Source organism: Oreochromis niloticus, linkage group LG13, assembly GCF_001858045.2.
Source record: "Oreochromis niloticus isolate F11D_XX linkage group LG13, O_niloticus_UMD_NMBU, whole genome shotgun sequence".
Lineage (NCBI taxonomy): Eukaryota > Metazoa > Chordata > Actinopteri > Cichliformes > Cichlidae > Oreochromis > Oreochromis niloticus.
The window spans coordinates 33,924,086-33,950,482 of record NC_031978.2 but is presented as its reverse complement, the minus strand read 5'-3'; the positions used below and the strand labels follow the sequence as shown (position 1 = coordinate 33,950,482).

Below are 26,397 nucleotides of genomic sequence, written 5' to 3'. Positions count from 1 at the left end.
CTTTTTTGTCCCTTTTATCTTCATCCCTGATCAATCGGTGTGGCACCACAACATGTTTCATCTTAGCAGCTTCTCACAGTCGTCTGAGCTGAGCCCTGTACGTTTTCCAGTATTCGTACTCGTGGTTACACCTGTGACCACAGCAGGGTTTGACAATTAGATGGACTACTCTGCACAACAAAATGAAATGACGCCAATTTATTTTGGAGTCAAACTGTTCAACTGAGGAAAAAAAATACTACAGAGACAAAGACATATACAACCAATATTTGTTGTAACTGTAACAAACACAGAGTCTTTGCAGTGTGCACTAGTAACAAACTTCAAAGGTCATTCAAGAATGAAGCCAAAGCAACCCAGATCAATTAGAGACAGAATGTCGGTAGAATCACAGATGAAGTTTTCTATCAAATGGCATTTCTAAAATCCAAAAAAGCCTCTTATATACACAGGGTGTACGTGCCTCCAGCTGTGCTTTGTTCTACTTTAAAACAATATTGTGAAAAATGAGAGGAGATGGTAAGAAGAGGTGCTGACACTGAGCAGACCTCTGGTGTAAAACAGTTTTATTTCAAAGCAGAATGCCAACCACAGGTTTGAATTAGTAAACTAAATATATCAGAAAATACCGAGGCTGCGAAAGAACTGTTACATTTGTACATGGATATAAAAACAGTGAAACGAGGAGCCAAGAGAGCAAACTCTACCCACTTAAATTATCTACTCTAGAAAGAATACAATTTTTGAAGGGACAGTGGAACAGAAATGTGAACAGCACTCCACACACAGATTTCTTCTTTAACACATTCCACATGGAAAGCCCTACTGTGGGATCACCTACCTATACCAACAGTGACAAACAACAGTTAAAAAAATAGCCCCCAAACACACACGCTCACACACGCACGCACAAACCGGCAATCCTCATTTGGCATCCAGCTTGGCCATTTCCTGAAGGTATATTCCGATGCTCTCGCTGTCAAACAGCACAAAGTAAATGTTTTTCAGAGAGGAGCTGGTGCAGGACACAAAGTGGTTGGAGATGGCCTTGAGGATGAGCTGAGCGGCTGTTTGCTTTGGGAATCCGTTCCTGTGGGAGACGGTTGGACAAGTGAAGACTGAGGAAGACAAACGACACAGCTGTTTGTGATGAAGAGTAGCTGAAAATGGGAATGGGACAGCTACGGCTAAAAATCTGTCAGCACTGCAAACGTGTTCGGTCTGCAGGCTGACGGTCACTTTAAAGCTGTTAAACACAGATCAGTGGAGCTGGACGTATTTGTTACACTGTGAGGTACAAACAGTGTACCAGGCTGCAGATCCACACTGTGCTCTTCACACTGCTAGCTGAGGCCCTGGGTGAGTGTGCTCTCCCATTTATACACACAGAATACAAGCTGAGATCAGCAGATATGCACTCAATGTTACTGTAATGGTCACCGTGAAGCCCACAGCTACATGCTCATTTACACTCATGTCTAACCCACAAAAGGCGACGCTGTCTGGGACCAAAGAGACACATCTATGAGGCGACACGCTGTGTGTGATGGAGCTCACCGTCCAGCAGGCAGCGAGGGGAAAGCCACAGACTTGAGCTTCTTCTCCTCTGCTGCTGAGAGGCAGTTCTTCACAGTCTTCTCTAGCTGGTCCTCACACTTCTCTGAGCCCCACTGTGGGATGTTACAGTGGATGATGAAGCGGGCTGCCATTCCACTGGCCTGGCTCACTGCCACTGCAGGATGAAAGCATGTTAGAGTGACCACCGTCTCCTCAGACAAAAACATGACTGCACCCAGTCTAACAGCTGATCTCTGTGCACTCTATTTACAAGGCCCAGATTTGCATGTATCATGCTGTCTCATCAGCTACATCCTACTGTGGACATGGACGGATGTGATTCAGTGGCTATGATGACACAGCTGTGTACCTGATGCTACCTCCAAAGGCCCTTGTGCTTTCCTCAGCTCCTTAACTCCTTCCAGGAACTCTCGACCTCCAGCTTTTTCCAGGGCGTTGCCTGAAAGACCAGCACAGCAGCCGCTCAGCATGAGGATGCATGAAAGAAGCAGAAACGTTACATGAACCGATGCTGCTTACCCACACCATCTTTGAGGTCCAGCTCTGCATTGGTTGGGTTAATAATTCCCTCCACCTTGATTGTTCCAATTTTACTCATTTCACTTTCTGTTAATGAAAGCTGTGGATTCACAAAGACAGAGTGACAAACAGCTTTTGGCAGTAACACAACGTGCTGTGACTTTCAGCTGGGGTTTTAACACGGCTTACTTTCTGTCCGAGAAAGAGACTCTTTGCTGACAGGATGGTGAATCCATCACCGGGACCGTCTTCCACTGTGGAGTTTGATACAGCCTCTTTGTCATTGTCTGTGCTCTTTGCCAGATGGAGAGAAAAACATTCACTTACATCATAAAGAAGCATTTAAGTTAGCCAAATAACAATGACTCAGGTTCTTTCTCTAGTGCAGCAGCATTAAACCAACTCTGGTTTGTCTCTTCTTTGATCGAACAAATCAAGCACAAACATTTTTGTCAAATCCTCTATTTAACACAAATGTACAGAACACACGGGCCCTGCTGTTAACAGAAGAAGGGTTAGAGACTCACACCTGTGCACATCATCATCAGCAGAGATGGCTTTGCTGGGCACACTGACCTTTGGCTTGCGCCCTCGTTTGCCTTTAACCTTTTTGAAGGTTTTGGTGGGTTTCTTGCTCTTCAAGCGTTCCTCCTGCTTGTCTGTCACAGATGCCTGGCTGTCCACTTTCACTCGGCCTCCCCTCTTCTTGGAGAGCAGCTCTGGGTGGATACGAGGTAGAACCCCTCCGTTTGATATGGTCACTCCTCGCAGAAGCTGATGGAAGAAGCGTTTTAATAAATTAACTCACGATGTGTCTGTTAAGAAACGTCTGTGCACACACATGTGAGGGACCATGTGGTGACGTCTGTCTTTATTTGAGGATGATACAAAAATTGCTCCATAGCCAGTTTGACAGGCTGTACTGTGAGAGAGAGATTAGTGTATATAGAGATTTTTTTTTTTAAATATGTGTGTGCCCATGGTGGAAAAAAAAGGTAATCATATTCTCCACTAATAATTCATCATTTAAATGGAATTATCATGAACATTACACTTCAAACATACAGCTGAGAAGAAGAACTGAATAAGATATAAAAAGATGTTCACTTGTTAGTAAAATACAAGAAGCTAATATAAGTCAAAGTCAAAGTGCGGAGCATTGAGCACGCTCGGTCTGAGCAGCCCAGATCTCGACTCCTCAGCCAGAGGCTTTCCAGGCCGATGACGTAATCTCCCCGTGTCCCGGGTCAGCCCTGGGGGAACATGCCCCGAACACCTCGCCCAGGGTGTGACCACCTCTGCTGAGGAGCAGGAGCCCCTCTCCAATGAGGTCGGCCACCTTTTGAAGGAAGCCACATTCAAACTAACAACTAAAAGGTCAGCCTGGATCAACAACGTCACAACTGCAGCGCCATCTGGTGGCAGATAGCTACATAACATTCAGGACACAATTTAGCAACATCATCCTCAGCCTGTGAAGGAGGATGTTGTATGCAGCTCCAGACTGAGAGCGACTGATGCTTATTTCATATCTTATTCTGGATAATCCTACCATCAGATTCACTGTAGTCTGTGGGAGCTGCGATTGGTCGGGCTGTCGGGGATCAAATGATGATTTCACTCACTGACGTCCAAATCGAGCCGTAACCTTCATGTAGCGTGTTTTCTGTCCAACTACAATGAAACTGCCATAAAATTAGAGACAGTTCAGTTTTTGGTGAGCAAACCTACAATCTCAACAGGATTCCCCCCCCCGTGTAATGACGGGCAGTACCTTTGTCCTGACAAACTACATTCACAAAGCATATATCATTAGAAGGTAAAGCAGACAAATCACAGATATCCACCCACTGTGCTGAATGAGGGAACAGCTGGAAGCAGCTTTCTGGAAGCTTGTTCACACACATTCACAGAGCACTTTATTCCATATATCCAAGTGCTTCACTGCACTCATACCAACAGACACTTTCAAATCATCAGTGACCCTGACATGTCAATGGCCTATGGGAGGAAGCCACAGCAGACAGAGAAAAATCCACACAGGCACAACGAAAAGCCCCGAGATCCCACGACCGGTGTGCTGAGAGACTGCACCTGATAGAGGGCACCTGAGAGACAGGTGAAGAACCAGCTGGTTGTTTTTTTAAAGCACTGAATGTCTCATTTATTTGGCTCCTTGCTGATTTCTCACTCTTTAGCATTTACGTCACACTTCAATGTTTCTGATCATCAAACTCATTTTAATGTTAACATAGCAATCCAAACCTACCAGCTCTGTGTGAAAAATGGAGTCCTGTAATATCTGAAGTAACTCAGATACATCATAGCAACAGTGAAACATGGTGGCAGTGTGATGGACAGGAGCTGCTTTGCTGCTTCAGGACGAATCGCCATAAGCACGAATTCTGTCTCTACTAAAAAAATCCTGAAGGAGAGTGTCCAGCCGTAGGTTCATGCCCTGAAGTTCAAGCATGCGCAGCAGCAAGTGTAAACCTCTAAATGGGTAAAAAGAGAAAAAACTAAATGAAGTCAAAGGCCAGACTGAAATCAGACTGAGGTGCTTCGGCGCGACCTTAAACGGGCCTTCATACTCTGAAACTGTCCAGTGAACTCTGCAGAGAGCGACTCAGCATCCCTGGACCACAGCTGTTGTTACCAAAGGTGGAAAAACCAGTGACTTTTTCCACACAGGCCAGCTAGGTGTGGATAGCTCATTATTACAAACCGAATTTTGTTTTTAGTTGGGTCATCGTTTTCTAATATTAACATTTGTTTTAAACATTTATGTGTAAATCAGTCAATCAATCAACCAATCAAGGGTCCTGGTACATCAGCAAGTATTTAAGCTTCTCCTTGTTTGTCTTCTTATTAGGTAGTCCTGAAAACATGCATCAATTTTTAGACAACCTTTAACGTCAAACCTTCAATAAACTTTGAACAAAGGTGTAAAACATGCTGGCGTACACGTATGTGTCACGTATAGAGAGGACTGTGGTACCTGGTTCAGCTCCTCGTCATTGGCCACAGCCAGCTTGATATGCCTCGGAGTTATTCGGCCTTTCTTGTTGTCCCGTGCTGCATTTCCTGCCAACTCCAAAATCTCAGCTTAGAGGAGAGGAAACACATTGTGCACACTCATTAGGCAAACAGTATTTTAACACATTTACTGTATTTTCCTTGTAACAGATTGTACTGGGATGAAACTACACGACTGCAGCACTGATTCTGTGTCTAACACTGGCTGTCCGATCCATTAAACTCCTTCATTTTGTTCCTACATGCTAATAAACATTGTAGCATAATCATAGCTAATAACAGGTAGAATGAGCTGTTAACAGCATTTATGGATCTATAATACTTTCTAAACTATGTATTCTTCATGAAAATAACCTCCAGTTTATATCCACAAAGCTCTGATTGTGTATAAAACAGCTGTGGTCAGAAATTCGCAGACATGAACAAATCTGGTTCTTTTTCCAGTGTGTAACATAAAACATCTTTAATTACTTTAGATAACAACAACACCTGGGTACACAAGTCTGAATGTTCACACACACACACACACGCATATATAATCTATAGTTACTTTATGTTTACATTTTATTTTGCTGTTGTTACTGTTGCTGTATTAGTTGTCAAACAGCTAACAGATCATCTGCAGAGGAATGGCTTATTTGAAGCGTTTCAGTCAGGTTTCAGAGCTCATCACAGCACAGAAACAGCTTTAGTGAAGGTTACAAATGATCCTCTTATGGCCTCTGACAGTGGACTCATCTCTGTGCTTGTCCTGCTAGACCTCAGTGCAGCGTTCGATACTGTTGATCATAATATCCTATTAGAGCGATTAGAACATGCTGTAGGTATTACAGGTACTGTAATAAAATTTAAATCATGCTTTTTATTTGTTTTTGTTTTTAATGTCTCTGTAAAGCACTTTGAATCACCTTGTTGTTGAATTGTGCTATATAAATAAACTTGCCTTGCCTTACTGTACTGCAGTGGTTTGTATCATATCTATCTAATAGACTCATATTTGTACATGTAAATGGAGAGTCCTCTTCACACACTAAGGTCAATTATGGTGTTCCACAGGGTTCAGTGCTAGGACCAATTCTGTTTACATTATACATGCTTCCCTTAGGCAGCATCATTAGAAGACATAGCATACATTTTCACTGCTATGCAGATGACACGCAGCTCTATCTATCCATGAAGCCAGGTAACACACACCAATTAGTTAAACTGCAGGAATGTCTTAAAGACATAAAGACCTGGATGGCCGCTAACTTTCTGCTTCTTAATTCAGATCAATCTGAGGTTATTGTACTCGGCCCTGAAAATCTTAGAAATATGGTATCTAAGCAGATTCTTACTCTGGATGGCATTACCTTGGCCTCCAGTAATGCTGTGAATTCTTTGTTACCAGGATATGTCATTCATTGTACATATTAAAGAAACATGTAGGACTGCTTTCTTCCATTTGTGCAACATCTCTAAAGTTAGAAATATCCTGTCTCAGAGTGACGCTGCAAAACTAGTTCATGCATTTATTACTTCCAGGCTGGACTACTGTAATTCATTATTATCAGGATGTCCTAAAAACTCGCTGAAAAGCCTTCAGTTAATCCAAAATGCTGCAGCAAGGGTACTGACAGGGACTAGAAAGAGAGAGCAGATTTCTCCTGTATTGGCTTCCCTTCATTGGCTTCCTGTTAAATCCAGAATTGAATTCAAAATCCTGCTCCTCACATACAAGGTCTTAAATAATCAGGCCCCATCTTATCTTAATGACCTTGTAGTACCATATCACCCTATTAGAGCACTTCGCTCTCGCTCTGCAGGCCTACTTGTTGTTCCCAGAGTATTTAAAAGTAGAATGGGAGGCAGAGCCTTCAGTTTTCAGGCCCCTCTTCTGTGGAACCAGCTTCCAGTTTGGATTCAGGAGACAGACACTATCTCTACTTTCAAGATTAGGCTTCAAACTTTCCTTTTTGCTAAAGCATATAGTTAGGGCTGGACCAGGTGACCCTGAATCCTCCCTTAGTTATGCTGCAATAGACGTAGGCTGCCGGGGATTCCCATGATGCATTGAGTTTTTCCTTTCCAGTCACCTTTCTCACTCACTATGTGTTAACAGACCTCTCTGCATCGAATCATATCTGTTATTAATCTCTGTCTCTCTTCCACAGCATGTCTTTATCCTGTCTTCCTTCTCTCACCCCAACCGGTCGCAGCAGATGGCCCCGCCCCTCCCTGAGCCTGGTTCTGCCGGAGGTTTCTTCCTGTTAAAAGGGAGTTTTTCCTTCCCACTGTCGCCAAAGTGCTTGCTCATAGGGGGTCATATGATTGTTGGGTTTTTCTCTGTATGTATTATTGTGCGATCTCCTGTACAATATAAAACGCCTTGAGGCGACTTCTGTTGTGATTTGGCGCTGTATAAATAAAATTGAATTGAAATTGAATTGAATATTACTGTAAGGTGACCTTGAGGGTCTTAAAGGTGCCTATAAATAAAATCTAATATTATTATTATTATTATAGTTACACAGCCACTGATGCTTGGTTAAATGTCTCTTAGCCGGCTGGAGCTCGTCTGCTTTTCACAGCCGTCAGCCAAACCCTGAAGCTTACTGTTAGCTTGCTTTATCCATGGCTGTTCCAGTGTGTTTGGGATCCCTGTTGTCTTAGAATTATTATGTCCAAGTTTCAGCCATCTAGCTGTGATTTGAGGAGAAGTTGAAGAATATGGACGTCCCACTCCGTCTATACTATGCTATCCATTTTGTGCCTGTACCACTGACAGCCAAACAGCCCGAGAGCATGATGCTCCCACCATGCTTGACTTTTGGTGTTGTTAGGTTTGAAAAGCCTCGACTCCTGCAGTGACCTCTCTCACTGAGGCAAAACATTTCTCAGGAGGCACGTGGCTTAAAGGTGACGATTTCAGAGCAGAGGCTGTTTCTTGCTCGACGCCCTCTCAATCCATGACGATGTTAAACTGGCTTCACAGTGGACACCAGTGCTGAATATTCCAGTTCATGGCAGGCTTGAGCCTTGATGTTTCCTGGGTTGTTCCTGAACACTCTAACCTAGTTACTCTCATCTGAGAATGACAGTTACCCTGGCAAAGTGGTTACACATCGGAATAACTTACAGCTGTCCCAACTGCTTATCTTGGAGTCTGCAGGTGTTTAGAAATGGCTCCGTGAGCTCTTCCCGACTTGTGTACAAGTCTGCTCACAGGGCTTCACTGAATTCACCGGTTGTTCCGAGTGTTATCTCATCCAATGAGAGAATCCAGGAGAAACCACCAGTCGGAGTTACTGGTAACTTGATGAGTTAAAACCTTCAGCACCACTGATTAAAATATTGACGTGAGTGTATGTGTACAGTCTGTGTATAATTCTGGCTCTGCATGGAGTAGGAAAATTCCAGTAAGTTCAAACCTGTGCTCCCAATTGTTGTGTTTGTAAAGTCATGTCAGATGTATGACAGTCACAACAGTGTGAGGAGTGTTACAATCACATGAAGTTTCCAACTTCACGATAGCAGCATGTGCTAAATGGCCTGATTCTTATATAACTTCTCCCAGAGTCCTCAACATGCCACATTCACACCAGCACTAACTGCCATCCACACACATCCACACTCTGATGGATGCATCGGAGAGTAACTTGGGGTTAGTATATTGCCCAAGGATGTTTGGCACGCAGCCTGGGGGAGTCAGGGATCGAACCACCAACCTTCTGATCAGTAGATGACCTGGCTCCTCTACCTCCTGAGCTACAGCCACCCATATGTCATATCCTGTCACATGTCAATCTGTTGGCCACACCCACCAGTATATATAACTGCACTCTTTGGCCTGGTAGGCCTTTCTGTCTAAAACACCAGACTGAGAACAAAGAACCTTTTAACTGATTACTGTACAGCACAGGTGTCAAACCCCAGGCCTCGAGGGCCGCTGTCCTGCAGGTTTTAGATCTCGCCCTGGGTCAGCACACCTGAATCACATGATGAGTTCATTCCCAGGCCTCTGGAGAACCCCAAGACATGTTGAGGAGGTCATTTAGCCATTTAAATCAGCTGTGATGGATCAAGGACACATCTAAAACCTGCAGGACACCGGCCCTCGAGGCCTGGAGTTGGACACCTATGCTGTACAGCGTAAATGTATATTTGGTGTTTCACTACATCTCCTTATTGTTATCTCAAACAGAAACACTAAGATCTTGGATGCACTGGAGATGTAAGATGTTAGTCCTGTGATTTGGTTTGATCCTTCATTGTAATTTTTGCTTTCTATTTTTTTGGTTGTTCCTATTTTTTGTTCTTATTTGGACATATAGAGACAATCATCCATCAGTCCATCCTCCATCCTTTCACTCCACCAAGTCGTCTCTGTTACAAACACTGTCTGGAGCAGCCGTCAAGATTTAAATAATATCAGATGTCATGTGACCACCACAGCTGTGTGTTATGATGCACCTGTAAACATGTCGTCATTTTCATTTCATGGCCAAACATGACTGTAGCATGTGCCAGTCTGTATGGCCCTCCAAAGGTTTCATAACATATAAATTACAGTCCAATTATTTTCAGTTTTCAGTCATTTTTAATGTATTTCAAACCTTGATTCAAAAGTACATTTCAACATTTGTCAGATTAAAAGTGTGAAACATTTACTGTTTTACAGGCTACTCCCTTATTCAGCAGTGAGTCACCACAGCAGGTAGCATCACACATTTGATCTGGCAAACTTGTATCCCAGGCCTCCTCCAGGGTTTCATCCAACAAACGTGACACATTTACAGCGAGCAACATGTTTCAAAGAAGCTGAGACGGGCAACAAACAACTGAAAAGGCTGTAAAGATACATAATTAGGTTAGTTGGTTACAGGTCCATGACATAGAAGAACTGTCTTTCACCTCATCCAGATCCAGTGAGGTTAAAAAAGTTTAGCTTTAATTAACAGTATGTTCATTAATGTTGAGTCAGAAATGTATCAGAACTGTGAGCTGTTCTTTGGAGTCAGTCTGCCTCTATATGTGACAAAGTTTCACAGGTTAAATGTCAATCATATATATTTCACCTCTGTGATATTCCTGATATTTAAAATTGAGTGATTTGAAATTTATTAGTGCTAAATTTTGTAATATATTATTATAATTGGTGTCGTCTGTTACTGTTACCCACATAAGGGATTATCAAAGTATTCTGATCTCTGAGTGTTGCAGAAATTCAACTTTGAATTATGTACTGATCACTTAGATATGCCACAGCACACTGAACACACTCATGTGCTCTCACAAACCCCGAGGTTGTCATGTATTAAACTTACCTGCCAGGTACTCAATGACAGCTGCCATATACACAGGAGCCCCCATGCCAATGCGATATTTGTGCGTGCCAATGCGCAGATACCGCATCATGCGCCCCACCGGGAAGATGACACCTGCCCTGGCTGAACGGGACAGCTTGGTGGCCTTCTTCTTTCCTCCTCTGGCTGACATGTTTGTCTGGACACAGTGCGACAACAGCCAGTGACTGAAACAAACACATGCTAACAATAATGAAACTCTCGTTAGCAGGATGCTCTGTTCTTCTAAATTGTACTAAATAAATACGTGTCCTCACAATTTCCACAACACTCAGCTGCAGTGCAACCAGATCAATGCAGTGGCATGTAAATAACCCCTTTTCTCATCATCCTGATGACATGCCACATTTTAACTGTAAATGAATGCACTGTTTATATGTAGCTCACAGCCACTGCCAATTTAGAATCACAAACTAATCAGCATGACTTTGGGGAGAAAGCTGGAGTATCCAGCAGTAACACAGGGGAACAGAGAGAACAGGAAAATTCCACCCTGTGCCTGTAAATAGGCAGATGGCCCCGCCCCTCCCTGAGCCTGGTTCTGCCGGAGGTTTCTTCCTGTTAAAAGGGAGTTTTTCCTTCCCACTGTCGCCAAAGTGCTTGCTCATAGGGGGTCATATGACTGTTGGGTTTTTCTCTGTATGTATTATTGTAGGGTCTACCTTACAGTATAAAGTGCCAACTATTGTTGTGATTTGGTGCTGTATAAATAACACTAACTGAATTACATACAGAGTTCGATGGAAACTGTACATTAATGTATATTACACAAATTCAATCAAAAACATCAGCGAGTTATTATTTGACAGCTTTTATATTCAAGCATGCATTTGTTCACAGCTGTGCTCCACATACATGATGCTCAGGTGAGAACATTGTTTCTGACGTCAGTCAGGTGCTGGTGGGAGACTCAGTCCCCGCGTGAACACTTTAGCTGCGTGTGCTTTCATTTAACATTCTTTTACTGAGAAACCCGACACGTGTCGCTATGTGTGCGCCTGGTGTCATAATGAAGGGCACAGTGTTTGTTTTCCACGCCACATGATACCCGGCCACGCTATGTGGAAAGGTTATTGATATGCTGCGGCCTGCATCCGCGCCGCTGAAGTTCACGCACATCGTTCCCACGTATGTACAAACAGCATCACGTCGCTAGCGTTAACAGTGGGGATAGTGTACGTGCGTGTAGTGTAAACGGAAAAAGAAGGGAACGCGACCTCAGCATGTAGGCTAACGTTACTGTACCGAGCTAGGTTAGAGCCAGCACCTTTACGGCGTCGCCACAGAAGCCTTAGTTTGACGGCTGGCTCACTGAAAGTGTCGGAGCCGGCTTCGCTCCCACTGAGAAGTGTTTTTATTTCTTCACGGACATGAAGTCAGCGTGAACACGAAGCTACGAGCGGACGTTAGCTAGGTCCGGTCGGCACAATGTAGCAGCTTCAACGTTTAACGGTTCCGCGCACATCCCGCGTGTTACCGTACAACACAGACATGAACCTGAACGAGCCTTTTCTCTAAAGCAGACCCACCCGCCCCTTCGTTTTCCACGGAGGCTCCAAGACACGGAAAGTAACGCGTCCCCGTCAATCCGGATATGCGCTGAGCCATGAAACATCAAATAAAGCCCAAGTTTCTACCTGTTTTTCTAACGTGAATCTGCGCGAACTTGTGACGCTCCTGTGCAGCAACAGACGGGCCGGTTTGTTTTGCCGTCCTTGTGCCTAATAATCCTGGTTCCAGACCTTAGGAAAAAAAATCCCACAGTGCAAGCAGGAACAGCGTAGTCTGGTCGGAGGCTGGCTCTGTGCTACTGATGCTGCAAAGGGGAAAAATTCAGCAGAGGGAAAATCCTGCAAAAACGCCCCCCGACAGCTTTAACGGAGATAAACGCAACACAAACGGCAAAAGTAACTGCTGGTAAAATCCACATTAGCACAAATAAATAGCTTACAGCCTATAACGGCACCACAATAGGCCTGTGAGTGTATTTCACTTCATGTCCCCGGCGTTTCACCGCGTTTCTTAGTCAAAGAGTGAAGGCTGTGCATAGAGTTCAAAGTGGAATGAAACAGGAAGTGCACATCTGTCCTTAAGCATCCAGACTGGGGGTGAGGGACTCACGCAGATAATCCTAGAGAAATCACAACGTTCAGTCAGATCATTTAGCTGTAGCTCAGGAGGTAGAGCAGGTCACCTGCTGAGCGGAAGGTTGGTGGTTCGATCCCTGGCTCCTCCAGTCTGCATGCCAAGTGTCCCTGGGCAAGATACTAACCCCAAGTTGCTCTCCGATGCATCCATCGGGGTGTGAATGTCGTTAGAAAAACACTCAATTTAGGGTCAGTGCTTATGAGAATGGGTGTGATTGAGGGTAATGTGGCATGTTGTATACAGCGCTTTGAGTACTCTGGGAGAGTAGAAAAGCGCTGTATAAGAATCAGTCCATTTACCATCATTTCAGTCCATCTTTAATTGACGAGAGCCAACAGACGCAGGCACAGCCACATCCACCTACTGAAGATCTGCATCTGTTATAATGTGTTTGCCCTTGTTTCTTCCTAACATCACTACATAGTGTTTAATTTCACCAACATTAGATCTTATAAGATCTATATGGAGTGAGCTTCTCTGTTGTGACGGGGCAGTTCAGGCTACAGTGCTGCTGAATGATGATAATTTCAGTTTGTATTGAAATCAGCTATACAGGTACAAACAGCAGTGAATACACCAGTCAGCCAAACAAACCGGAGACAGTTACGATGCAATGCTCTGCTGAGAAATCTTTCATATTAATGTCTCTCTGACTCAGCATGTTTTCCAGACTAAGCTGAGGCTCTGTCAGCGAGACATGAGGTAACGCCTGGTTTGGTTGGACAAGATTATTCTGTTTTAACAAACGCGGCTCTTCGAGAGACACTACCAACCACAAATAATTGTCTTCTACAGGCCAGAGCAGGTGACACTAAAGGAACCCTAAAACTGTTGGCTAAGGATAAATGTAATAATTCACATGAGCAGTAATGACACTGTTACATCAGTGGGAGGTCACAGAACTGCCTGAACAATGTTGGACTCTATCTTCTTTTTTTTGTGTAGGTTTGTGGAACATAGTATCAGAAACATGGTATGATAATGTTATAGTTTATAGTATAAAGCACTTAATCTAGTAGAGATAATATTTGATTAATCAGAAGTAGAGATGGACCAATCCGATATTATGTATCGGTATTGGTCCGATACTGACCTAAATTACTGGATCGGATATCGGCGAGAAATAAAAAATGTAATCCGATCCATTAAATATCAAAAAAACACCTCACAAAACTTGCGACACGGCGTAACTCGGCTCATAACCGTAGCACGTCGGAGCAGTGTGCTCACCTGATAGAGCGGCTGTGTGTATTTGTAGCCTCGCTACCAAACCAGCATTTCATCTCCGAGGAAGTTATCCCAGAGAGAAGTAAAGCAAGTGTGTAAGTTCATCTCTGAATGTTTGTAAAGCGTTCCCATGTTAAGCTTAACAACCGATATATGGAGCGACTGCCTCTCTCTCTCCCTCTCCTGCTGCTACTTCAATCATGAAACTGATCAATGATCAGCTGATCGGCTTTTCTGTCGCGAGTCCGTCTCTCTTCTTTGTTTTTGGCCCACTTTGCACCAGAAAGAGGAAACCAGCGGCTGAACAACAGCAGCACGTTTAAGCTTGATAAGCTGTTGTTAGAATTTATTTAATATTACTTTCTACACCAGGATCCTTTTCTACGTAGCTGACGGCTGGTAACTGTGCAGGGGCGGATCTAGCAAAGTTTAGCCAGGGGGGCCGATAGGGCATTAACAGGGAAAAGGGGGGCACAAAGACATACTTTTCTTTCTTATTCTCATTTAAAAATGTCTAGCTTTTAATAAATAATTATCTGAATCTTACACCCAAAGTTGTAATCTGATGTAAAATGTATAGAAGTCCATTACTGTATATAGTAACTGTTAAGTCTAATATACCCTAGTAAGCTATAGTACTTTTTCCTTTGGGAAGGTACCATCTGTGCAGTCTGCAATTCTGTTGAAGAAAGATGTTGAATCTATTTAATTATTCTTGAAAAATAATTTATTTCTGTGCTTTTTTTTCACACTGCATTAAATTAAAGTTGATTATGTCGATTAAGCATCATGAGGTGGAGGGTGGGGGGTGGTTCCCTATTTCTTTTTTTGCTGGGAGTTTGCAACCCTATTAGTTAGGTTGCTTAATATTTCTGCTAAGTACTCTTTAAAATACCAGAATAGGGAGGATGGAGCAGGTTTAAGTTTATTAGATTGATCAGTGTTGCTGAACTATGAAATATTTTGGGTGCAGTGTATTTTTTACATACAGCTATAACAGAATAGCTTTAGTGTTGTTGTTTATTTAGACTGGAGTATGAACTTATACAAAATGCAGCAAGATATTAAAAAAAACAGTTTTATTGATTAAAAAACACACTATATCGGATTCATATCGGTATCGGCAGATATCCAAATTTATGATATCGGCATCGGTATCGGACATAAAAAAGTGGTATCGTGCCATCTCTAATCAGAAGTACACATTAATATTAAACAATTAGTGGTAATAACCACAAATGAAAGTAATAAACAACCACAGCATGGCAGCTTTACTAAAAAAGGTTTTTAAATAAACAAGCTGAGCTACAGATCACGATCTGCTCAATGACATGAAAGACGAACTGTTAATTTCCACTCAGCGAGCTGGTCCTGAGTTTGGTTCCACCATCTGGTGGGCCTTTCTGTGTGGAGTTTGCATGTTCTCCCTGTGGGTTCTCTTCAGGTACTCCAGCTTCCTCCCACAGTCCAAAGACATGCAGTTAGTGGGGTTAGGTTAGCTGGTAACTGTGAGTGTGAATGTTTGTCTGTCTCTCTGTGTCAATCAATCAATCAATCTTTATTTATAAAGCACTTTTCATACAAAAAAAAAACTGTAGCACAAAGTGCTTTACATGGTTAAAAGCAGCCCACCCCACCCTCCCACTCACTCCCCACACTCTCATTAACAGAAACGATCATGAATACACACATTCTCCCCCCCCCCCCCCACACACACACACACACACACACACTTAAAGAATGATATTAAGCTGGGTACGCATTAGCCAAGTGAGGAAACACTATCACAGGGAGCCGTCTGCACCGGGAGCCAGTCACAGACCGCAGCCTCCAGGCTGGGCACGCAGCAGGAGGGAGGCAAAGAAGCCCCCCAGCCAGGCTGAGAAGACCCACAGAGCCCCAGCAGCCACAGTCGATCACAGCCCCGGTGCAGAGAGCCCCCTCCGAGGAAACACTGGAGATATAACCTAATAAGAATATAAACAGGATAAAGAGATAAAATAAATAAGAGTGGGATACAATATAAATATAAGTATAAACAGAGTAAGAAAATAAAAAATGAATAAGAATAAAATCACTAAATATTAGGTAAAAACTAAATTAATAATATAAATAGAATAACAGGTTAGAATAAATAAGCATAAAATAAATAAACGTTAGTTAAAAGCTAAATTAAAAAGGTGGGTCTTGAGCCTGTTCTTAAAAACATGTACGTTCTCTGCGGCCCTGAGCTCCTCCGGCAGGCTGTTCCACAGACGAGGACCATAACACTGAAAAGCTGCCTCTCCGTGAGTATGTGTCCTGACTTTAGGGACAATCAAAAGGCCAGTACCAGAGGACCTCAGGGTCCGTGAGGGTTCATGTGGTAAAAGCAGATCTGAAAGATAAGAAGGTGTGTGCCCTGCAACTGACTGGCGACCTGTCCATTGTGTACCTGCCTCTTGTCATATGAGAGCTGGAGTGGATGGATGGATGATCACTCAGTGCTTAACATTGTGAGGTGAGCCACATTTATATATATGCACAAATATCTATGTGATGACTTTATCGTGGTCACCCCAACCGGTCGCAGCAGATGGCCGCCCCTCCCTGAGCCTGGTTCTGCCGGAGGTTTCTTCCTGTTAAAAGGGAGTTTTTCCTTCCCACTGTCGCCAAAGTGCTTGCTCATAGGGGGTCATATGATTGTTGGGTTTTTCTCTGTATTTATTATTGTGCTATCTACTGTACAATATAAAGCGCCTTGAGGCGACTTTTGTTGTGATTTGGTGCTATATAAATAAAATTGAATTGAATTGAATTGAATCGTGGTCCATTAAACACACACACACACAAACATATGTGTGTGTGTGTATTAGTATGTTGCAGCATCTACATCACTGCTTGCCATCTGTTGCGAAATCAGTTTCACCCCGGTTCTTTTTAATTCCTCGAGCATCCAGAAACAGCACCGGACTCAGTAGTTATTTCACAAAACCTTTATTCATCTTTATTCATCTTCATTTAAGCATGCACCTTCTAGAAGGGAAGACGTGCAAGGCCGGTGTCCCTCTGCAAAATCTCCACCTCTTTGTTTGTTACAGTCAGCTTTATGGAAGCGACCCCATCATAAAACCCCCATGGTGTGCTGCAAACTCTGTGTCTGTGTGTGTATGCATGAGCACGTGAGTGCCTGTGTGTGCGCGTACCCGTATGTCTATGTAAGTGCACGTGAGTGAGTGTCCATGTAGGTGTGGGTGCATCGTAACAGTCAAAGCACTGTGTGTGTCTCTGTGTATGTGACTTCCTGCCGGTCATAAAAGTAATCTCCTCACCCAAGCGACACCAAATTCCTTTAGACAACATTGAAAACAGAGTTAACATATTACAAACACTGAGACTCCCACTCTGCATCCACTGGGCCAATGGCCTCTTGCTGTCTTACATTTACATTTAAGGTGGAGAGTCTCCTGCAAACCTACTTCTAAGTTATAACAATTATGAGTTTTTATTAAAGGTACAAGCATCAGCATCAGCAACCCCCAACTGTAGCTTCCTGTCTCCTTTTATGACAGCAGACCCCCAGTGTCCATAAATTCCTTTCCCTCTAAACAATTACACACACTCAGGCCTACAGCTAAGCCGAACTGAAACGCAGACAAATCCTTCCTTATTCCTCTGATCTAAACAAATTTAACACATCATATTATAATAATTATTTTCTTGTACTCACACATCATTGGAGATATCAAGATGACACTCTGCTCCCACTGGCAGTGCCATATCTCCACAGCCTGGGCCCAAACTCTGTCCCAAAGGATGACAAACCCTCGGTCCACAGAGTGGGGGTTGTCAGAGGCTACCTCCAGAATTTGGGAGTGGATAGGACTGCCTGCAGTCCAGACCACAACCCCACTGAACCCTTTGTGATTAGTCTAGGTGTGTTGTTTGTGCTAAAGTGATTAACACAAACACAATAAGTGAATTGGGCCAAATGCTAGTTGAAGAATGGGATGCTATCACACTGCAGTGTGTGACCAAGCTAGTGACCAGCATGAGTACAAGGTGCCAGGCGTTTGTGGCTGTGTATGGCTCTTCCGCTTGCTACTGACAGCCCTGAGTATTAAATCGTGTGGAATTGCCAGTATGTCTTGCTTCTTCAGAGGTCAATGAGCCAATCCTCGACCCAGTGCAGGTAGTAGGAGACAGAAGAACTGCGTTTTGGTCCCTTGATGATTGCACAGATGGAGGCATTGAGTCTTTGGTTTCCAGCTTGGATATGCCTGCAAAGCTGCATAAGACTGCAAGCAAATTGCAGTTATGCTAATTTATGTATTTCTATGACACAAATGTACCTAACAGTGGTTACCTCACCTACCAGATAAATGAGACCCTCTCAGGTTTTTACAGAGGATGTAGTGTTCTCTCCGCTTGTCAGCAAACAATGTAGGGGAATCAGTAATGAAGACTTCAGGCAGTTTGCAGTGTGCCCTGTAGATTTCATTTTCTGCTGCTAAACGCTGTGTTAGTGGTACATCCTGCAACTCTCTCCTTCCCTCGCATGATTGGAAATAACTGTTTTTCTTGTACATTAAACCTGAACTAAAAGGTTCAGAACATCTGTCTCCCACTCTCTGTCAGATTCTTACACATTACTGTGGTTGTTTGCACAGATTTTTTTTTTACATTTCAGTTGATGAATTTTTTTTATTTTTACGGTGATCATGTTCAATGGGATGGAAATAAGGATGATCCCACCACAACATAACCTCCAGTGTGTTTTACAGATAGACAGATTGTACCTCTGTCCTGATGTGCTCTATACATACATACATACAAATTGTAAATAACCCTAAATGCCTTTATTTAGTTCCTTGCACATTATTTTGACACTCATCGTTGTTTTCTACTACTAACTTCCTGTTTGGGTGTAGAAGCTTTTATTTTGATGGGACGATTTCCTGTAAGACTGTTTTTGGCGCAGTTTTCAGCAGCAGTCGCGGGAGTTTGAAATGTCATGGTGTAACGGAGTCTATGGAGATTTCTTTTGTTATTAGCAGCCCCCTTGATAGAGGCACAAGGTATGGTTATGATATGAATAAGGACATGTTTAGGTGTTTTTGTGACAGAGGCTACATTTGTTAAATGTTACGTTGAACGTACTTTATGTTATAATGTTTACGATTGTAAGAGTGTGGATTTTTTTTGCTTACACGTTGTTTCTATGTATACATCCCCAGCTCTTACGGTGAGATTGATGGTTTACTGCCATTAAACCTTCAAAACTTCATCAGTAAAGTGTCATCCTTCATTCGGGGGGGTTCGCTATAGTAAGAGCTTTCCTCCGGGAGCAGTAAGAGCTTACCTCCGGGAGAAGCGAGAGAGAGAGCTTCCTGCAATCGGAATGGTAACGGAACGGTGCAGAGCAGCAAGCTACAGCAACGGTCCGGTAACAAGCAATTGCTCTCAAAATGGAAAATATAGAAGGAGATCAGATAAACCAAAAGGAACAACGAAAGGAATTGACATGCGAAGCCGATGAAACAGCTAATGAAACGCTCCCAAGGCGATCAGAACGGCCCAGTGTGCCCACAGAGAAAATGCTCTTATATCAAAGGGATGAACAGAATAAAAGAGAGAAGAAACTGCTAACCATTTATGAACATTGGAAAGGCCAGGTCAGAGTATACAGAGAAGACCTGAAAAGTGATCTATCAGATTCACGGTTAGCAGAAATGGCTGATGATATTGAAAGGACAGTAAATGACATGATGAAAGCATACAGTGAATACAGAGAGCGTAATGAACCATCCCATGTCATAAGGCGCAAAATGGACTCTTGTGAATCAGTGACAAAGGACATTATGAAAATCATATCTGAGCATTTAGCAGCTATAGATGAGTATGATGCAGATAGAGAAAGGCAGCGCCTCCATCAGCTCTTAGCTTATGAACATGCTAAGTCCATATTTGGTACTGCATCACAGTCAAGTTACCAATCTGAAGCAAGCATTGCAGCCAAAAGAATCGATGCTGTTGCAGAATTAGCTGCAAAAGAAGCTCAGTATAAAATCACACAAGAGGAAAAAAAACAAAAACAAAAAATAAGAGAAATGGAAGAGAAACACAGGAGGGAATTGGATGCACAAAAGTCTGAACTAGAGCGTTTACAAGCAGAAAAGGAAAGGCAAGCAGCACGTGCAAAATTAGAGATTTATGACAAGGAATTTAAAGTTGATATGGACAGTCAGTTAATGTTACAGAGCAATGGGATGTCTGTTATCAACCAAAGCTTTGCACAACCAGCCTTAGAGCTCTCTACAGGTTCATATCACCCACATGTGGAAAAATATGCATCCATCCCTGTCAATAATCCTCTACAACAACTGCACTCGCAAATTGTCACTCCATCGCCTCCCACAGATGTATTCCAGCTGGCTAAAGCTATTCAAGACAGCATAGCAGTAAACAGAATTCCAGTGCCAGTGCCCGTTGTGTTCAGCGCAGATCCCATCACCTACATTGAATGGAAGGCTTCCTTCATCTCACTGGTGGGCCACAAAGGTATATCTCCAGCTGAAAAACTACATTTGTTAAAAAGGTATATCACTGGTCCTGCTCTTAAGTGTCTTGAGGGCACATTCTACCGCAGTGATGAAGAGGCATACAAAGATGCATGGAAAAGACTTGACCAACGCTACGGTCAGCCATTTGTTGTTCAAAAGGCATTCAGAGACAAATTGTCAAAGTGGCCTAAAATCCACTCAAAAGATGCAGAAGGTCTACGGGCCTTTTCTGATTTTCTCACAACCTGTCTGCAAGCAACACCACATTTAAAGGGCTTAGAGATACTAAGTGACTGTGAGGAAAACCAAAAGTTATTGCAAAAGGTTCCAGAATGGCTCACAACACGTTGGAATCGTCAAGTCACAGTTGCTCTCATGAAAGGCAAAGACTTTCCCTCTTTCAAGGATTTTGCAGAGTTTGTAGCACTCGAGGCAGAAATTGCATGTAATCCTGTGACTTCTTCATATGCACTCCATTCATGCAGCTCATTCTTGGAGAAAAGATACACAAGAGAGACCAAACCAAACAGATCTGTGACTCAAGTCTTTACAACACAAGCCACAGTACAAGGAGAAAAAACTAAGTCAAGTGACACAAGGATAAAGGTGGCCTGCATGTTCTGCAAAGATGAAAGTCATCAGTTGTCAAAGTGCCCAAGCTTCTCAGAAAAGTCACTAGACCACAAATGGACATTTGTGAAGGACAATAAACTGTGCTACGGCTGCTTAAAGGTGGGCCACAATGCCAGAGACTGTAGTCATCGCCACAAATGTAACACTTGCAAAGGACGACACCCCACCTGTTTGCACAATGAGAGTCACATGGCAAACGAAAGGCCTCAGAGCTCTATAAACGTCGCTTCAACCACGGAAAATGACACCATGGCAGCCACAGCTCTGAATGTTACTAAGGTGGGTCAATCAGGTAGTACCTCCATGATTGTTCCTGTGTGGGTTTCCTCTACCCAGAGTCCATCTAAAGAGCAGCTTGTGTACGCGTTATTAGACACACAAAGTGACAACACATTTGTCAGTGAGGAGGTAACTAACCAGTTACAAGCAGTATCCCATCCAGTTAAGCTAAAACTAACTACGATGCTGGGAGTTCACATGACAGTCAAAAGTCAGAGAGTAGCAGGGTTACGTGTGAGAGGTTATAATTCAGATGTCCACATTGACCTTCCACCCTCCTACACAAAGGACTACATTCCATTTAACTATGACAACATACCCACAAATGAAACTGCAAAACAATGGCCCCATCTGTCAGAGATCGTTGATCAGATACCTCCTCTCCTGAGTTGTGATGTTGGACTGCTCATTGGATTTAACTGTCCCAGAACTCTAGCTCCAAAACAGGTTCTACTCGGAAAGGACAATGAGCCATTTGCAATACAGACAGATCTAGGGTGGAGCATTGTTGGTGGCTCTACATCAGAGCCAAATGAAACTGAAGCAAGTCTGTGCCATAGAGTCATGGTAAAGGAAATGCCTGCTGTAACACCAATGGACGTGATCAATGTTCTTGAATCAGATTTCAAGGACACAAAGGCATGTGAAAAAACGGTCTCACAAGAGGATCTCGTTTTTCTGGAAAAACTTAAGGAAGGGATAAAGAAAAACGAACAAGGACACTGCGAGATGCCTCTTCCATTCAAGCAAAGGCCAAACTTACCAGACAACAAAAGACTTGCAGAGATCAGACTGGAACACTTAAGGAGAAGGTTGAACAAGGATGAGAACTACAAAAATGATTATGTTGCATACATGAACGACATAATTGAAAGAGGAGACGTGGAAGAAGTACACAATGAAGGAATACAAGGTGAACAATGGTACATCCCCCATCATGGGATTTACCACCCCAAAAAGCCCACAAAACTGCGTGTCGTATTTGACTGTTCAGCCAAACACAATGGAACTAGTCTCAATGATCATCTCCTCCAAGGGTCAGACTTAATAAACAATCTGACTGGCATTCTCTTGAGATTCCGGCAACATCCTATTGCCTTAATGTGCGATATAGAAAAGATGTTCCACCAGTTTCACGTCAGTGAGAGGGACCGGGACTATCTACGTTTCCTCTGGTGGAAAAACGGTGATACAAGCACACAACCTCAAACATACAGAATGTAGGTGCACCTTTTTGGTGCAGCATCATCTCCAGGCTGTGCAAATTATGGACTGAAGTACTTAGCCAAAGAGCACTGCCACTCGCACCCAGCAGGTTCACAGTTCATAGAGAAAGACTTTTACGTCGATGATAGAGTTACGAGCACAAACACAGTGAAAGAAGCAATACAGTTGGCACAAGAACCCAGAGAAATCTGCAGCAAAGGTAACCTGCGTCTCCACAAGTTTGTTTCTAACCATCACACTGTTTTGCAAAGTATACCTGCATCAGAGTGCGCTGTAAACATTAACATAAGAGACTTGACATTCAAAGACATGCCACAAGAAAGAGCACTAGGCATCCAGTGGAACATTGAAAAGGACTGTTTCAAATTTGACAACACACTGAAAGTCCAGCCAGCCACACGCAGAGGCATTCTATCCACCGTCGCGTCGATCTACGACCCACTTGGATTTTTAGCGCCATATGTGCTGAATGGAAAGAAAATCTTGCAAGAAATGTGTCAGCATGGTGTCGGGTGGGACGACCCAATACCTAATGTACTCAAGCCAAGGTGGGTGAGTTGGCAAAGTGACTTTGTAAATCTAGACAAGCTAAACATACCTCGCTGTTACCTGCCTGCTAACTTTGGTGAAACTAAAGAAACAGAGTTGCACCACTTTTCAGATGCGAGCTCAAGTGGCTATGGACAATGTAGCTATCTGAGGGCAAAAAACGCTAAAGGTGAAATTCACTGCTCTCTGGTAATAGCAAAGGCTCGAGTTTCTCCAACTAAACTGACCACAATCCCCAGACTTGAACTAACAGCAGCTGTAGTTTCAGTCTCAGTCAGCAACATGTTACGGGAAGAACTGTGTTATGGTGCAAAGGAGTATTTCTGGACTGATTCAAAGGTGGTGCTGGGCTACATAAACAATGATGCACGTCGTTTCCACACCTTTGTAGCTAACAGGGTCCAGAAGATCAGGGAAAGTGCAAGCCCTCAGCAATGGTTTTACGTGCCATCAGAACTGAATCCAGCTGACAGTGCTTCGAGAGGTGTAACTGTCAATGAGTTAGATAAGTCTATCTGGTTCACTGGCCCCGCCTTTTTGTGGAAAAATGAACTGGCCACAACACAACCTGTCGAACTGGATCTGACCATAGGAGATCCAGAAGTCAGAAAGGTACAGACAATGTTAACTAAAGTCACAGACACTGTAAGTCTTGCTGAACGTCTAAGTAAGTTCTCCTCCTGGTCCAAAGCAATTAAGGCTGTAGCACATCTCATAAGAAGGACTAGACACATCAAGTCAAATGCATCAGCTACAGTGAGTGAGCAGAAAAATGCTGAACTTGTGATCATTCGACATGTACAAAGTCAAACGCATAAACAGGAAATAAAACTGCTGAAGAAAGGAGAACAGCTCCCACATCATAACAAACTGTTTAAACTGGACATTTTCATAGATACAGATGGTCTTCTCAAGGTGGGAGGGAGACTCCAGCATGCAACGAGTGACACCTTCAAACACCCGATCGTGATCCCAAAAGAACATTATGCAGCCAAACTCATAATATCTCACTGTCATGACAAAGTAAAACACCAAGGAAAGGGATTCACCATAAATGAAATCAGATCCAGTGGCTACTGGATTCCTGGAATGAGTAAAACAGTTGCCTCATTCATCCGACAATGTGTGATCTGCCGCAGACTCCGCAAAGCTCCAGAGGGTCAAAGGATGAGTGACCTACCTCCACAATGCTTAGAGCCCTCTCCTCCCTTCACACTGCGGCATGGACTGTTTTGGTCCATTTGTGACAACAGAGGGAAGAAAACAACACAAACGGTATGGACTCCTATTTACTTGCTTTTGTTCTCGTGCCAATCACATCAAGTTCTTAGAGGACTTGTCTACTGATGCATTTATTAACGCATTAAGATGTTTCATTTCAATCAGAGGTGCAGTTCGACACATCCAGTGTGACCAGGGAACGAACTTTGTTGGTGCTCAGAATGAGTTTAAAGCAGCTTTAAATGAGCTAAACACTCAGAGACTAAATACATACTTGTTTGAAAAACAATGTGACTTTGTGATGAACGCACTCCACGCTAGTCACGCGGGGGGAGTGTGGGAACGTCAGATAAAGACTGTCAGAAGTGTGCTGAATACCACTCTGTCACTGGCTCATGACAGACTCAATGATGCTTCATTATGGACCTTATTCTACGAAGCCATGGCTATAATCAATAGCAGACCCCTGACTATAGATAACTTGAACAGCCCTGACAGCCTAGAACCGCTCACGCCCAATCATCTGCTGCACATGAAATCCAATGCACCGTTGCCCCCACCTGGTGCCTTTTCTACGGTGGCCCCTAGAGACAAAGCACGTACAAACTCCAAAACACATGCAAACTCCAAAACACTTGCAAAATCCAAAACACTTGCAAACTCCAAAACACTTGCAAAATCCAAAACACTTGCAAACTCCAAAACACTTGCAAAATCCAAAACACTTGCAAACTCCAAAACACATGCAAACTCCAAAACACTTGCAAAATCCAAAACACTTGCAAACTCCAAAACACATGCAAACTCCAAATCACAACGGAAGTGCTCCAGGACGCTAGGGGCAGTGTTGAGCTCGATTTGCAAAATAAACGGCAAGTTTGTCTGTATGGGACGGTCTAGTCTCCGTCGCGCTTCCCAGGTTGCCTAGCAACCATGATACTAACCGCTGGAAACGTGTCATACAACTTTGTTTGACAGAAATGAAGGAGAACATATTTTGTTCATTTGTTTGTTTGTTTCTACAAGAGCTTTGTGTGATTTGATAAGTATCTGAGGCTGAGACCACAGGACAGTAAAACACGATTTTTGGGCTTCATTTCTGTACTGAACAGTCATTTAAGATTAGTTAGTAAATAACAATTAGCTAATGTTGTTCATGAGACTAAAGTCATCTCACTGTGGTAATGTAAATATAATATGGCCAATATTATAGTTATTATATTAATCATCATAAGTTATTACAGCAGTGAACATGAACTCTGTGTCAAATACTGAGCTTCAGTACAGATTCTAGTTGCAGTTATCTATATGTCTTATCACCTTAAATCTTCACTCAAAGAGAAGTATCTTTGACAGTGCATATATAGGTGTATCATATATAAGAGACAAATGTTGTTCCTTCAGTATGTTGGCATTGCTAAATTTAGCTCATTGCTTACATATATTTATAAAAAGAAAATGTACAAACTGTGATAACTGTTTCTGATAGAATGAAGATCAGACTGATATATGAAATATTCCTTTATTGGGTGAGAAAATCAGACCATGTCATAACTGCTTTAAGTCATACAGAATAGATATCAGAGCCTTAAACAGGCTGACTTCTGCTAAATGGGTCAAACTGGGCAGAAAGTATACAAACACATAACATCTTTATAGAATATGATGTAACACTATAGATCAACTTACCTCAGAATATATAAAGCATATAAACAGTTACAGCAATATGATGCAACAAACACAGCAGTGCTACTAATCCAAAATACTCAAAGCTTCATAGAACTGAAACAAACATTTATTTTTAGCTCCATTCTGCTGCTGATACATACTTTAGGTTTCTGAATATGAAACTTGTTGCTGCCTTTCATAGTGTGTAACTTGAAGGCCCTGAGTACTTTCTCCCACACTGAAAACACTGGGATGATCACATTATTTGAACATTACCTAATAAGACTGATTCAGGACAGACAATTAGTGATGTTAAACTTTTCTAGCAGTCCTTCACAAACAGGGAACAGTCTGTCTATTCTCTCCATCTGTCAGCTGCTGCTGGCTCTTCCTCCTCCTCTTCCTCACACACTGCTGAGTTTGTC

General features: G+C 42.9%; 2 protein-coding genes across 14 annotated transcripts in view; both read right to left on the bottom strand.

Moving 5' to 3' along the window:
* Positions 1-26,397, bottom strand: part of rasgrp3 (RAS guanyl releasing protein 3 (calcium and DAG-regulated)) — a 562,943-nt gene that overhangs the window by 254,372 nt on the left and 282,174 nt on the right. The window lies entirely within an intron of this gene.
* Positions 184-12,423, bottom strand: macroh2a2 (macroH2A.2 histone). Of its 4 annotated transcripts, none has more exons than XM_005459501.4 (9): positions 12,008-12,423; positions 10,440-10,617; positions 5,096-5,202; positions 2,674-2,871; positions 2,287-2,391; positions 2,098-2,197; positions 1,928-2,017; positions 1,558-1,732; positions 925-1,090 (listed from the first exon to the last, which is right to left on the bottom strand). In XM_005459501.4, exons 2-9 carry the CDS (start codon positions 10,609-10,611, stop codon positions 925-927), a joined length of 1,113 nt encoding a protein of 370 aa, XP_005459558.1. In that variant the 5' UTR covers positions 10,612-10,617; positions 12,008-12,423. The 4 variants fall into 4 exon arrangements, with proteins under 4 accessions (XP_019215581.1, XP_005459558.1, XP_003455046.1 ...); XM_003454998.5 differs by having other exon boundaries at positions 10,440-10,645; positions 12,116-12,423; XM_005459500.4 differs by having other exon boundaries at positions 12,116-12,423.

What these genes read in the sequence shown, in the direction of transcription:
- macroh2a2 (XM_005459501.4), bottom strand. Translation starts at nt 10,611, where the DNA reads ATGTCAGCCAGAGGAGGAAAGAAGAAGGCCACCAAGCTGTCCCGTTCA. An exon ending in TGTCATTGAGTACCTGGCAG is followed by an intron (nt 5,203 to 10,439) that starts GTAAGTTTAATA and finishes CTCTCCTCTAAG; the next exon opens with CTGAGATTTTGGAGTTGGCA. An exon ending in GCCTTTGGAGGTAGCATCAG is followed by an intron (nt 1,733 to 1,927) that starts GTACACAGCTGT and finishes TTCATCCTGCAG; the next exon opens with TGGCAGTGAGCCAGGCCAGT.